This window comes from Cricetulus griseus, chromosome 3 (assembly GCF_003668045.3).
Source record: "Cricetulus griseus strain 17A/GY chromosome 3, alternate assembly CriGri-PICRH-1.0, whole genome shotgun sequence".
Classification (NCBI taxonomy): Eukaryota; Metazoa; Chordata; class Mammalia; order Rodentia; family Cricetidae; genus Cricetulus; species Cricetulus griseus.
Genome location: NC_048596.1, coordinates 14959378 through 14974350, shown reverse-complemented (window position 1 = coordinate 14974350; position 14973 = coordinate 14959378). Strand labels below are relative to the sequence as shown.

General features: G+C 47.1%; 1 protein-coding gene across 5 annotated transcripts in view; it reads left to right on the top strand.

The window, feature by feature from the left end:
- The first annotated feature begins 23 nt into the window (after positions 1–23).
- The window catches only part of Wbp1l (WW domain binding protein 1 like), a 112082-nt gene continuing 97132 nt past the window's right edge, over positions 24–14973 (top strand). Inside the window, exons 1-2 of one of the 5 annotated variants that reach the window (XM_027407113.2) lie at positions 74–211; positions 6501–6630. Coding sequence is in view for 3 of the 5 variants with exons in the window: in XM_035441787.1 (XP_035297678.1) it covers positions 122–211 (90 nt within the window). In the remaining 2 variants the exon portion in view is untranslated. Of the gene's footprint in view, positions 212–6500; positions 6631–14973 lie in introns of all 5 variants that reach the window. The other 4 variants (XM_035441787.1, XM_035441786.1, XM_027407112.2 and 1 more) reach the window with 4 other exon arrangements.

Sequence of the window (14973 nt, the reverse complement as noted above, 5' to 3'; positions counted from 1 at the left end):
CGAGCCGGAAGCGGGAGGGGAGAGCGAAACAGGAAAAGAAGGGAAGAAGGAAGCAGAGGGGAGAAGAGAGGGAGGAGGAGGGGTGGCGGCGCCGTGGCGGAGGAGCAGGAGCAGGAGGGGGATGCAGAGGAGACGGCTCCTGGGTGGCATGGCGCTCCTGCTCCTCCAGGCGCTGCCCAGCCCCCTGTCAGTCAGGGCTGAGCCCCCGCAGGTAAGGGGAGGGCGTCCGGCCAGCCTGGGGGTCCGGGGTGGTCGAGGCCTGGCTGGAGGGGCTCTCAGAGAGGGTTGTTTGCAAAGAGTTGCGTGCTCTCGGGAGGAGCGCCCCTGCCTAGCATGGGCAGGGTGAAGGGGCCTTCGGTGTTTAGCCGAGGGACACCTGTGACGATTTGGATGTCAGGAAGATGGCAGAGGCAATGGTACCGGGCGACCTGAGGGTCTTTTGAGAGGGCAGGTATGGTAGGTGCGCTGGAAGGACTCCCCCTGCTGCACACTGGCGCGTGGGGGGCCCATTGCTGCTCCGCAGTGGAGTCAGGAGCCTGAGACTGTGTGCACACCGGTGTGAGCAGGGATCACAGGTTACTGAACTGGTCCCAGAAGGAGGAGGGCCCGGCAGGATATTTATTTCAGGCTGGACAAAGGAAAGTTCCGAGGGCATCTTGGCTCTATTTTTAATGCTGTAAGTCATGGCACGTTGGTGGCGTGTTGTTGGAGGTGGGGTTCTTGGAAGGTTGGAGGGATGAAAAGAGTGGAACCCCTCAGGAGGAGGAGGGGCACATCTGAGCTGTGAGAAACCCGTGCTGTTAGGCTGGCTGCCCTGGTTAGAATGAACAAGTCACTGGGCTTTTGGGCAGAGGGTGGCTCTGATGCCAATATCGGCAGCAAGTGGAGCACCCTAGCTTTTCTTGCTGGGTGGCTTGCGCATTGTCCAAGCAGGGAAGCTTGCTTGTGCTGATTCTAGCTTGGGCTGGCCTTTCGAAACCCTAATTGAAGCGTTACTCTTGGTGCCAGATTGGGTGGGGTGCTGTAGGGGGAGCCAACCCCTCCTCTGTTAAATTTGGCAAAGGTTCTATCACTTTTATTTTCTTCACTTTATTCCCTTCATTGTGTGTGTGTGTGTGTGTGTGTGTGTGTGTGTGTGTGTGTGTGTGTGTGTTTCAGGAAAGCGTTCGAATGCACAGACAGCGCAGGGACAGCCTGTACAACTTAACGCTTAGCCTCATGCTTTGGTGAAGAACAGAAATTGCTAGCAAAATACTTACCTTTCCCTCGGAGCTTAAGGGTGGCTTTTTCTCATCTGGATCTTGTTTTGCTCCCAAGTGTCTTCTTCCTAAAACAAAAAACAAAGCCCACAGATGATTGCGTTTTGTTTTGTTTGAGACAGGATCTTGCTGTGTAGGTCAGGCTGGCCTTGATCCTTTTCCTTCAGTCACCCAAGTTCTGTGATTTGATAGATTTTTAAGTGAGTTGAAATTGAGATAACGAAATTAACAGTGTTAAAGCGAGTCACTCAGTGGCTTTCAGTACATTCACAGTGTTGTGCAACCACCACCTCTATCTAGTTCCAAAACAGTTGGATCATCCCAAAGAAAATCCTGTCCCCGTTAACCAGTCACTGCCTATCCATGCCCCGCCTGACCCCGGAAAGCTAGCTCTTGACCTCCAGTAGTCTGCATTCTGCCTGTGGATTTACCTGTTCTGCTTATTTTGTGTAATGGGAAGCTGAAGTATGTGGAGTCTGTGGTGTTTGGCCTCCTTCACATACCATCTTATTTTTAAGGTTCATCCACATTGTGACCAAATAATATTCCCCTTTATGTGACACACACTATGGTTTGTGTGTCAGCTTATCTGTTGCCGTGTCTCAATGGGTGTGTGTGTGTGTGTGTGTGTGTGTGTGTGTGTGTGTGTGTGTGTGTGTGTTTCGAGACAGGGTTTCCCTGTGGCTTTGGAGGCTCTTGTAGCCCTTGTAGACCAGGGTGGTCTTGAACTCACAGAGATCCACCTGCCTCTGCCTCCTCAGTGCTGGGATTAAAAGTGTGCACCACCACCGCCCGACTTGTGTGTATGTTTTATTTATCTGGGAAATAATATGTGAAAGAAACAGAGCTCAATTATGACCTTGCAGAAACTCCTTTGTAGAGATGGAAACCTTTGGTTTTTAGCCTTTGTTGAAGTTCTTTGTTTTCTTAGTTGAAACTATAAGCCGGGAGGACTGGTAAAGTTAAGTATAGGCATTGACAGAACAGAACACAGAATGAACTTGATTTCCCATTTCTGTGGATGTCCCTGAGGGCTGTTCCCTATAGCCATTCAAGCGCCTTGCTAGTGGGGTTGATTTCGGAATGTGGAGCTTTTGGAGGTGGGCTGGTTGCTGTAGGAACTGGATCAGCTTTTTCAAGGAAAAGAATTAGAAAGTGGTGGTTCCTGCCTCCTCCTAGAGCCTGGGGGTGGTGAGATTGTGGAAGGGGGTCTTTGGTTTAGGGCTCTAATTAGAGCTTGTCAATCACAGGCCACTTTCTTATATTTCTGGCACTTCCAATACTTATTTTGGGGACAGGGTGGCTTTTGTACTTTGTTCCATTTGGTTGGGTGCTAGCAATGACCACAGCTGTTGTGTGGTTACATACAGTTCCTGTAGAGAGGGAAAGTTTGTGTCATGAGCTGCCCATTCCTTCCTACCCTTTCCATACGTCACCCTGACACCTTTCCCATCTCACCCCTATCCACCATGTCCTCCTGTCCAATCAATCAGACCAGATATCTATGGTGAAATTTGTGTTTTGTTTTTTAACCTTTGGAATGGAAGTCACGATATAATTATTAACTCTGAATCCACCACAGCTTAGTCAATTTAGGGTTTTTGTTTGGGGTTTTGGTTTATAAACACCAGAAAGGGAAAAAAGTTACAGAGAGCATCTGTCAGGGAACATCCTTTAGGCCTTTATTTCTGTAGTGACCCCCAGGTCACTCAGGTAGCACCTTGAACTCTGTGTGGAATGTGGTATGGGTACCTCACTGTACCACCCTCCCTGAAATGAATCTGTCAGATGCCATCTTTTTCTACTTATTTTTTCATAGCAGTCTAATACCATAACCACTGGGGGATCTGTAGGGATCTGTTTTGGCCAGGGTAGGGGTGGGTGGGGGTAGTTTAGTCAGGGTCTTATTAGCTGCCACCCTGGTTGGAACTTCAGTGTGTTGACCAGACTGATCATCAACTTCCTATGATCCTCCTGCCTCAGCTTGCTAGTGCTGGGGTTACAGGTGTATACCACTATGCCCAGCTATGTGCCATTTAATATTTGAACTATACGTATTTATAGGTGGCTTCTCCTATAACCAGCTCTTCATAACGGTCATCTCTTGCCATGCAGACCAGGGAAGTTTATCAGCTCAGGGACTGCTACAGTTAGGAACTTTTGTGTAAGTCTCTCCTAGGGCATCATGACTCACAGATGGGATTCCTTGAATCTGAAAAGAATAAAAAAGCTGCAGTTTGCAAACAGGAAGGCCTTGGCATTTGTTTCCTCTAGTTAATTTATGCTTAAGATAACGGAGAATTGCTTTCCCTCTGATGTTTCGATCCAGCCAGACCGCTGGACTTTGTTGTTGAAAATAAAGCTTTTGCAGAGCTGTCTATATCCATACGGGATCCCACTGGTAGTCTGGGTGCAACCTACAGTGCCCTCCTTAGAGTTCCTCTGTCCACTTCAAAACTGAGTTCAGCTGGGCCCTTTCCTGCTTTCTCTCTGCACTCCTCGATTCCATGCCAGCTTTGCTTTCCTCTCATGTTTAGGTTTTAGTTTAGATAGAACCACTACTCCATTCCCAGGCTGCAGGCTTGGGATGCTCACGCCCCACCTCTGAGTACTAGGCTACAGGAAGCGCCGCACACCTTGCTCCGTCCTCCACACCCTCTCTCTCTCTTTATTTGGAAGCAAGATTTCATGTAGCCCAAGCCAGTCTTGAACCTGCTGTGTATTCTAGGATAACATTGAACCTCTCTGGTCATACAAATAGCATTTCAGGGCAGTCACTGTCGTAACTTCTTGTAGAACAGTAGTATTGTGTGGTTTACAAAATCTAGCTCCCTTTCCTTGTCTTTGTAGAGTGTTTGGTGTTCCAAGGGAGCATTTTATCAGATCATTTCCCGAGTAAACCTTTCTGATGAAATTGCCTTTAGTGGACATGTCTGAAGTCTAGCAGGTTCTGGGAACTATCAAATGTGGAACAGAAACCTTACCTCAAGGATCTGGTAGTGGGGCGTGGGAGAGGAGGATTACACACACAGGAATTAGAGTCCAGATTGCTTTCGAGGAGGTGCAAATGTAGGACGAGGGAGCACAGACTCTGTCGGGGCAGGTGGAAGCTGAGTGGCCAGGGCAAGTTTCATAGAAACATAGGCATGTGGACCCCTGTGAGTTTTCGGTACAGAAGACTAGGGCTCAGAAGTGGGCGGTGCAGTTCAGTGGCTGCTCAGCTGCCTGTGCCTGTCAGTGCTTGTACTTTAGCTAAGGTACCTGAGGAACTGAGTTTGCAACCATATTTAGTTTTTTTATCTTTTGTTTGTTGAGATGGTTTCTCTGTGTATCCCTGGCTGTCCTGGAACTCCCTTTGTGGACCAGGCTGGCCTTGAACTCACAGAGATCTGCCTGCCTCTGCCTCTGCCTGCCGAGCGCTGGGGTTAAAGGTGTGCGCCATCACTGCCTGGCTTATCGTTTATATTATGATATTTCACACCTTTAAAAATGTACATAAAATTCAAAGCCAACCTGGTTTACATAGTGAGTTCCAGGCCAGCCAAGACTGTATTACAAGACCCTGTCTCAAAAACAACAAAACTTACATAATAAGTTGCCTGTTTTTATGTGGTCATAGAATCATGTCACCATTACTTCTGCTCTCTAACATTTTAGAATATTTCATCATCCTCTAAAGGAAGCCCAGAACCATTACTTGTCACTCCCCACCCGCCTCCCTTCCTACCAGCCCTCAGCAACTGCTAACCTTCCTGTCTCCCTGGATTTGCCTGCTCTACACATTTCGTACAAAGCATGGACATGGATTGCCATATTTTACTGAACTTAATGTCTTTATAGTTGCCTTGTGTTGTAGCACGTATCAATTCTTCATTTCTTTTTGTGTGTGGTACGTGCACAGGAGTGTATGAGTCTGTGTGCCCATGTACACATATGTGGAGTCACAGCAGGACTGTCCCCCCACCTTACTGCCTTGAGACTGTCTTGCTGAACTGAAGCTTGCCTTGGCGGTGCTAACTGAGCAATGAGCTCTTGGATCTGCCTAGCTCCTCCTGCTAGTGCTGGGGTCTAGGCTCACACTTTGCCCAGTATTTTGTGTGGGTGCTGGAGATTTGAACTTGTCCTCAAGGTTATGGGACAAGTGTTCTGTCTCAGTGAGCCCTCTCCCAGCCCCACTATGTTCCTTTTTTATGGCATGGATGCCCCATCTTTTTCATTATCTCTTTATCAATTGGTGGTCATTTGGGCAGTTTCCACTTTGAAGCTACTAGGGATAATGCTACAGGGAACCGTGGTGTGGACATTTTTGCATGTATACAATGCTTTGATTTTCTCCCACATGTATTCATTGATTGCATGCATATACACACATTAGGGGTTTGTGCATAGTGAAGGTCAGGGACAACCTGTAGGCGTCATGTGAATCCTAGCTGGGAGCCCTGATTGCAAGGCTTCATGGTGGGTGTCTTCACTTACTGAGCTGCCATGTTGGTGGACCGTTGATGTTTTTGTTTTTTTGATACAGGGTCTCACTTTGTAGCCAAGCTGCCTGCAGTTGATGGCATTACTTCTGGGTCAGTGTCCCCAGTGCTGGGTTTAGAAGCCTAAACTATGCTGACTTGTGTTTTCAGTTCTGTGTAGATCCCTAACTGCTGGGTCAATTGGTAACTCTGTATAACTTTCCAGATAACTGCCAGATGGCTTTCCAAAGTGGTCTAGTGTTTACTTTACATTGAATAGCTACATGTAGCTACTGACTATATCATGGGCAATGTGATCTAACAACTTCCAGCGTGTGGGTTTGGCACCATGGGGGTCATGGGCCCTGTGGTCAGGCCTTCTGAGTTCCAGATATGACACTACTGAGTGAGTTGTTTAATTTCTTGTGCCTCAGTTTCCTCCTCTTCAAAATGAGACTAACATTAGCATGTGTCTCACAGACTTATGGGGGAAAATGCAATATAGAGAAGATTCTCAGAATGCACTTAGTGGTTAAACACAATAATAACAACAACAACAACAATAATAATTGCTATTATTCTTATTGATGGTCCACAGAGTGCATTGCCTTTGACACACTAGTGGCAACTGTCTCGAGGGACCCAGGTCTGGGGTTTAACTTGACTGCTCCATTCTCTCATATATCTGGAGTTAAGTTAGGTTATCTGTGTAGACCACTGTTCACAGTGTGTCTATGGGTTTGAAATCACAGTCCATTAAGGGTTATTTTGCACCCTCTAGAGGATATTTGTCAGTGTCTGGAGATGTGTTGAAAGTGTAGCTGGCATCCCGCATGTGAAACCCAGGAGTGCACTAGCTGTCATACGCGCTCAAGAAGACGTCTCGAAACCAGGGGACTGTCTGGCCTGAGGTAAGAATCCCTCTAGTTTCCAGCAGCTGTTTGCAGTTTGAGGTTAGGCCTCCTACCAAGAGGAATAGGTGTGGACGGCATGCTACAGGTTTCATTGACTTCATGGGTCGCTCACTGTTTTTGTGTGTACACACATGCTCACACTGGCCACTTGCAGAAATCTCCTACCCAGGTGGGTCCTCCTCCCCGCTGAGCCTTCTCTCTGCCCTGACAGCTAGTTTTAGGTGGGGCAGTTTAGAGCACTGATGTGGTGGCTGTAAAGTCAGTGCCGCCCTGCGCCAGCCAGCTTCATTTTGTCAGCCAGCATCAAGCCTTTGGGTGAAGCCGTCTTTGGTCTCTGGTCCAGTGAGCAGGTGACGCCCCCACTCCCACTCACCCGGTCTTGAACTTTCTTCCCTTGGCTTTGATCTGCCCTTGTGGTTTCAGTTTAAGGACATAGTTTGGTTTTGCCCCAATGAAAGCCTGATGGCCAGTTATTTCCTTTTCTCAATGTCCTCCACGCTCCCATAATCAAGTCTGAACTGAGTCATGGTTTTAGAACTTTTTCCTTTCCCCTCTCCAAGGCTTGGCTCGTCTTTGGCCATAGGATCTGCTTTGCGCTCATGCACACTTAGTCTGTGGAAACCATTGCATGGTCTCGGCTTCTGCTGCAAGGGAAGCCAGATGTCCTGGGTTTAGGCTAAGTCTAAAGGCCTGGGGATGCAGCTAGTCTGTGCTCGGGACCTTCAGGCAAGTCTATGGGTGTTCTCAGTACCTTGGATGGCTTTGGGTTCAGAATGCCAACTGCTTTTTGAGTTGAGAGAATGTCTCCATTGCTTGCCTTAGTTCTTAGGGCTAATTTGAAGGGCCATGTGTGACCAGGACTAATTTGTGTGACTATCAGTGGCCTGGTTCATTTCCGATCTTGAAAACCACTGGGGACCCCCAAACCATGTTTAATGCACAGCCAGCCACAGAGTGTCCTCAGAGGACCCGTGGCATCCCTGTACACATGCTTTACAGTTCCACTAGGTGGAGCTGGTTTTGGCTGAACTGCACTAGGGAGGTAGAAACCACAAACAGATAAATCTAGGTCCCTGCAGCTTGGGAGGTCAGCAAGGGGAAGAGAGTCCCATCCTGCGGCCTGTGAGCCAGTTTTGGGAAGTCTTAATGTGGGGATTAAAATAGGTCACCTTCTCAGCCATCCATTAACCAGTCCTGCAGGGAACAGGGTTTGGGGACTCACTCTGGTTACCCAGTGACATTCTCAGTTCAGTTGTGTTTACTTTTGGCTTTCTTTTTATCCACACTATACCTTCCTTCCTTCCTTCCTTCCTTCCTTCCTTCCTTCCTTTCTTTCTTTCTTTCTTTCTTTTTTTTTTTTTTTTGAGACAGGGTTTCTCTGTGGCTTTGGAGGCTGTCCTGGAACTAGCTCTTGTAGACCAGGCTGGTCTCAAACTCACAGAGATCCTCCTGCCTCTGCCTCCCAAGTGCTGGGATTAAAGGCTGAGCCACCAATGCCCAGCTACACTATCTTTCTTTTTTGAGACAGGTTTTCTTGGTCTAGCCAGGCTGGCCTCGAACTCAGAGATCCACCTCTGCTTCTGCCTCCCGAGTGCTTGAGTGCTGGGATTAAACCACCATGACATGCCTTTTTTTTTTTCTTTTTTTTTTTTTTGAGACAGGGTCTCACTGTGTATCCCTGACTGGCCTGGAGCTCACTATGTAACTGTGTAGACCACGCTGGCATCAGACTTAGAGAGAGCTGCCTGCCTCTGTCTCCGGAGAGCTGGGTGAGTTGTGCACATCATCTCTCCCAGGCAAGGGCTGGCATGATGCCAGGGCTGCTTTGCTTCAGGATCTCAGGAATTTTATAGACTTTTATAGTTGTTTTGGAAAAGGTGAAAAGAAGTGTAAGCTGGCACAAGAAGCTTGTGGTTTAGAAGGGTGGGTCCCAGAGTAGAGTTACAAAAACATGTCTGTTTTGATTTTCAAATATCCAGCAGGAAGCATCTTGTGTTGTAACTCTCTTTTATTACACATTCTTTCTGCTTGGAAGCCTGTGTTTAGGGAGAAAGTGATCACAGCTTGCACTGGGCAGTGCACTAGTTTTGGGGTGCCATCCTCCAGTTTGTTTTGTTCATATAAATTTTTTGTTTGCTTTGATACAGGGTCTCTTTATACAACCCTGGCTATACTGGAACTCACTATATAGTCCAGGCTGGTCTCAAACTCACAGAGCTCTGCTTGCCTCTGCCTCCCAAGTGCTGGGTTTAAAAGTGTGTGCCACCATGGCCCTTGCTTTCCTCTAGCATTCTGTCTGTCAGGGTCTGACCAAACACAGAACAGAAGACTAGAAGTGAATTGATCAGATCCAGCCCTTCTTTTTTCCTGTGGTCCTTTTGGGAGGGCAGCTACCAGGTGGCTCTCTGCATCTGGATGCAGGACACTGTAGCTCTTTGGGCCTGGAATACAGAGTTGACTAGGGTGACCGGTTCAGCCAGCTTGCTCCCTTCTTGTTTGTGGAGTAATTTCTCTTTTTGTTTACAGCTCCTCCTGCTGCACTTGCAGGGGGCAGGAACAGCAAACCCAGAGCCATCTTGCCTGGCCCGAGGCCAGCTGTGCTTGCCCGACCTCCTATTCTCCCTAGAGAGGAACTCATTGCCTTCTTCAAGCTTCAGAGACCCCTTTGCTTATTCTGATTTTTTTTAAAATTAATTAATTAATTTATTATGTATACAGTGTTCTGTCTGCACATGTGCCTGTACCCCAGAAGAGGGCACCAGATCTCATTACAGATGGTTGTGAGCCACCATGTGGTTGCTGGGAATTGAACTCAGGACCTCTGGAAGAGCAGTCAGTGCTCTTAACCACTGAGCCATCTCTCCAGCCCTATTCTGATGGTTTTAATTCTGCAAAACAGCACATGCTCATAACAATGACAGATGGTACAGCAGTCCAAAAGGACGTTAAGCAGAAAGTGGAAGAGTTTGGTTTGGTATGTATTTGGTGCCTTTTCTGCCTCTGATCCTTACTTATAGATGTTTATAGGAAGAAAGAAGGGAAAGGCCACAGAAGGTCTGGCGGGGGAGGTAGCGACTTAGTTGTCGCAGTTGGAGCCAACCTTCATATCAGATATTCAAGGACCACATATATAGTTATTTGAATAAATAGTGATTTTTGTGTGTTAATAATTCATATAATGAAGTTAGTGGTGTGGTTGGGGATCCAACCTCTGGTCTTCCTGCTTTCACAGCAAGTGCTCCACCCCCTGGGCCATCTCCCCAGCCCTCTGATCTCTGAAAATGCCAGCTTGCTCTTGCTTTGTTTAACCACTCTGTAGAGCACCACACTTCTCTCTGTGTTTTTGTTGGATTCCTGGACATGGGATTGCAAACTATGGGGTTGGCTGTGTGACACATTTAAAACGGGAGGGGTGTGCCACAGTGCTCTCTATTTCTGTTCCCACCAGCAGGGTGCGCTCGGGGGTCATTTCCTCCCTGTGTGGAAGGCCCACTTCTTCACCCGCGCCTTCCACGTAACTGTGGCAGCAGCGTCTGACCGCCAGTGTTGGCAGCTCAGGACCATGTCAGTCCATTTCCTCAGAAGCCTATGTATCTCGTTTGCTTAGCGCCAGCCTCCTCCTTGTCTGCAGTTCTTAATTCCCATGAGCAAGGAACAGGGTTCACGCAAGGGCAGCAAGCCTGTAGTTGAAGGCTAGACATGCTTGCCTAGGTGTTACGGAAGTGGTTTGTGGTTCTTGGATGATGCTAGGCAGGTGGTGTTTGGAAAGTGGAGGTTGGCTCCGATTGCCACAAATCAGTCAGTCTGTGTTCCCCTCTCCTTCAGCATGTCAGCAAGGCCCGCTCCCACCCTCCCTTCCCAATCTGTTTTTCCCTCCTTCCCTTTACTCATTCAGATTTTCACTCTTGGCCCAGGTTAGCCTTGAACTTGAAACAGTCGTTCTGCCTTGACCTTCCGAGTCCTGGGATTATAGGCATGAGCTACGGTGCCCAACTCCAAGCATTTTTTTTTGTACTCATCAACTATGTGGGGACACTTGGAAGCAGTGTGGCTGAGAGGGTGAGTTGAGGAGCCTGACCCCCTGCCTCGGAAAGGAGCTCTACCTCACCAGCCATAGAACTTTGAGGATTTAGTTCACTTGGTGTCATCTATAAAATGGGGATTATTGAATGACAGCGGGAGTAAGTGCTTACAGCTAATACTTGTAAAACATAATGGTGCCTGGCACACAGTAACCACTCTGTTAGCCTTTTGGGGAAGCCTCGAGATTTCTCTGTTCTTTTCTTTTTTTTTTAAAGATTTTATTTATTTATTATGTATACAACATTCTGCTTCCATGTATGTCTGCACACCAGAAGAGGGCACCAGATCTCATAACAGATGGTTGTGAGCCACCATGTGGTTGCTGGGAATTGAACTCAGGACCTTTGGAAGAACAGCCAGTGCTCTTAACCTCTGAGCCATGTCTCCAACCCGATTTCTCTGTTCTTAGACCCAGGATTTGATGTCAGTGAAGTGCCTGGGTGGGGTGGGGTGGGGTGGGGGTTGTCTCTGCAACACCACAGCCAGTAGAGTAAGATCCACAAGAGTCAGGAAGGTAGTTCCTGCAACATGATGACTCAGTGGCCAGTGTTAGTTCAAGTTTGGGCAGTCTGACCCAAAGTAGTTTATTTTAGGCATATCTAAGCATGGCACAATTTGTTAAAAACTTTTCTGGTGATGATTAACCCGATCCCATGTGCACAATAAGGCTTGAGACATGACAACATCAAAACGCTTTGTAAAGTACACATGACACCTTCCATAAAGACAAGTTCTATAGATTGACAGGTTCATGATGAATGTCTGGGGGAGGATAGGTTGTGATCACCAGGCTCTTAACCCACTCCCAGCCTTCTGGGCTGATAACAGGTTGTGAATTGAAGGGTCTACCTTGCGTGTTTAACGTTCTTGGATCTCTTAGTGTTTGGGGGCACAGGGCCCTCAGTGCCTCCCACACTGGAGGAATTAAGAATCTGTTTTCAGGGGCTGGAGAGATGGCTCAGAAGTTAAGAGCACTGACTGCTCTTCCAGAGGTCCTGAGTTCAATTCTCAGCAACCACATGGTGGCTCACAACCATCCGTTATGAGATCTGGTGCCCTCTTCTGGTGTGCAGATATACATGGAAGCAGAATGTCGTATACATTAAAAAAAAAAAATTGTTTTCGTTAACTCCTAGTCCCAGAGACTTGTGCATCAGGTTGTGTATCAGAGAAGTGTTTTCCCAGCATTTGTTTTCTTCCTTTGTTTATTTATTCATTTTGGTTTTTTGAGACAGGTTTCTCTGTATTAACAGCTCTGACTGTTCTAGGACTCGCTTTGTAAACCAGGCTGGCCTTGAACTCACAGAGATCCGCCTGTCTGCCTCCCGAGTGCTGGGATTAAAGGTGTGCGCCACCACTGCCTAGTGCTTGCTTTATTTATTTCTCAGAGACAGAGTCTTACTTAATAAATCCTAGGCTGGCCTGGAACTTACTCTGTAACACAGGTTGACCTCAAATTTGCAATCTTCCTGCTTCAGCATCCTGTGTTCTGGAGTTATAGGCTTGTACCACTCCACCTGGCTCACAGGCAATTGTTTTCTAGTAACAAAGTGTAGAATTATTTATATTCTTGGGCCTGACAAGCTTCACAGCACACCACCAACACAATATATGCTATTCTTCCTTGTACTCACTAACCCTTCTTGAGTGGGGGGAAGAGGGACAAGGTGGCCGCAGTGGGGGTGGGTACCGTGTGTTAGGTGTTGGAGTATGGTCTGTCCTCTAGGTAGCCATAGTGCTGAGCCACGTGAAGCCATCCATCAACCTGTGTTGTTACATGGAGGGAAGGGAAGGGCAGTGTCTGAGGAATTTCTTTTCTTTTTTGAGGGGGGATAATTACAGTTTATTAAGATGTAATTCATAGATGGTAAGTTTACCCTTTTCAGGAATATGATTCCGTGGTTCTCAGTATTTTTTTTTTGTAGGATTTAACATTTTTTGTTTTATGTGCAAACAACATGATCTCTCGCATTGAGTGGATATCGTGACTAGTAACTCAGTGATACCTGTGTTTTTCAGGCACTGGTAGGAACCCTGATAGCATATATTCAGCTCATATTTCTCTCTCTCTCTCTCTCTCTCTCTCTCTCTCTCTCTCTCTGGTTTTTCAAGACAGGGTTTCTCTGTGTAGCTTTGGAGCCTATCTTGGAACTCGCTCTGCAGACTAGGCTGGCCTCGAACTCACAGAGATCCGCCTGCCTCTGCCTCCTACGTGCTGGGATTAAAGGTGTGCGCCATCATTGCCCAGTGGGCTCATATCTCCCCTCCCCTCCAGCCTTTTGAGGCAGGGTTTAATTCACTGTGTAGCCTTGCCTGGCTTGAAACTCGATATGTATACCAGGCTGACCTTGAACTCATAGAAATCCACATGGTTTTATATTTCTTAGTCAGACCTTGGCGATTTGATCAGACGTCGCAAGAGTGACAACTGTAACTGTTTGGAAGGCTGTAGTAGAACTGCTGGTGGCAAAAACCATCTTGCCTTTAGCCGTCCAACTAAGTTGGACTGTAAAGCAGTTTCCAGTTTATTTATATTGCTGGGCCACTGTCACTGTTACCCGAATTTCAGAACCTGTTCATCACCTCAAGAGAGAAATCTCAGAGCCTAGGACACAGCTCAGTTGGTAGAGAGCTTGCCTGGCATGCACCAAGCCCTGGGCTTGATCCTGGGTACTCCATAGAACTGAGGATGGTGGTGAATACCTATGATGCCAGCCAGCACTCAGAGTGGGTGGCAGGAGGGTCACAAGTTCAAAGTCATCCTTGGCTACACAGCAAGTTCCAGGTTAGTCTGGACTACAGGAGATCCTGCCCCAAGGAAGGGGGTGAAGAGTCGCCATGTGACTTTCTATAATTAGATTCTCTTACTCACCATGGAGCTGCCAAGGGGTGACGGTGTTTTATTGCTCATCAGTCCTTCATGCCTTTTGATGGCCCACTCATACTCTATTGTGTTGTTACACTGTATTTTATGTTTGTTACTTGTCTATTTTGTTTTTTCATTTTAGACAGGGTCTCTCTATTATGTAGCCCTGACTGTCCTGGAATGTCTATGTAGACCAGGCTGGCCCAAAATCACAGATAGCCACCTGCTTCTGCCTCTAAAAGAGTTCTGGGATCAAAGGCGTATGCCACCACTCCAGGCTATTATTTAGTTTTAAAATGATATATATTTTAATTTTTGAGAATTCCATACATGTGCACAAATACAGTGTCAACCTTTGTTTCTCCTCCAGCTCCCTGCCACACTATGCTATATTTTGCATTCATCAGTTGTTGCTGTTTGAGTGTTTTGAACATTGGAATGTAAGTGTTAGAGCTCCCGGTGGATAATCTGAGCAGAGTTGCTGGGTCATGTGTTACTGAGGTGACTATGTTTAACTTTTGAGAGTTGGTGAAGCAGCTGCATCTCTTCACACCCCCAGCAGCTGTAGATGAGGGCTCTGATGTCTCTCATTACTTCCAAGACTTGCTAATGTGCTGGTTATTTTGTTTTGTTTTGCTTTACCATGGTAGAGGGAGTGTGGCTGTTTCTCATTGAGGTTTTGATTTGCATTTTCCTCGTGACTAGTGTTGTTGACTTTTGCTGTTTGTCTTGGTTGATTGTTTAGGGTGGAGAAGTTGACTCTGTACATTTTTATTTTTATTTTTCCAGGGCTGAGAATCAAACCTAGGACCTCGTACATGCCAGGCAAGCACTCTGTCACAGCCCTTTCCATATTCTTAGTTGGTCATTTGTGTAAGTCCTTTGGAGAAAAAAAACCTCCAGTCTTTTGCCCAGCTTAACTTCCTTTATCTGATAAACAGGACCGTGATTTTCCTGAGTGCCTGCTTGATGGGGGGGCCCTGCAGACATGGCTGTGCCACCATTTAGACTCAGGGTCCAGGCTATCTCTCTCACAGCTCTGCACCTCCTCCCTGTGTTTCCCCAGCACTGGGAACAGAGCCGAGCTCCTTGCACACGCTCCTCAGCTGCTGTGCGTCTGAACTCCCTCACTTCTATCAGCATTGCCCGGGACAGCGCCAACAGCCATTTCTGTGATTTGAGGTCCATGTGGCCAGAGAAATCTGTCTCTTTTGGAGAGGGACAGACATAAACTAACAGAAGAGTCCCATGGTTAGAAAAGTCTATGACTCTTACCAGATATATAAGTTGGGCATTTTCTCCTATTTCATGGATTTCCCCACTGTTTTCCTCTTTTTCTTTCTTTTCTTTTTTTTTGTAATAGGTTCTCACTGTGTAGCCCTAACTGTCCT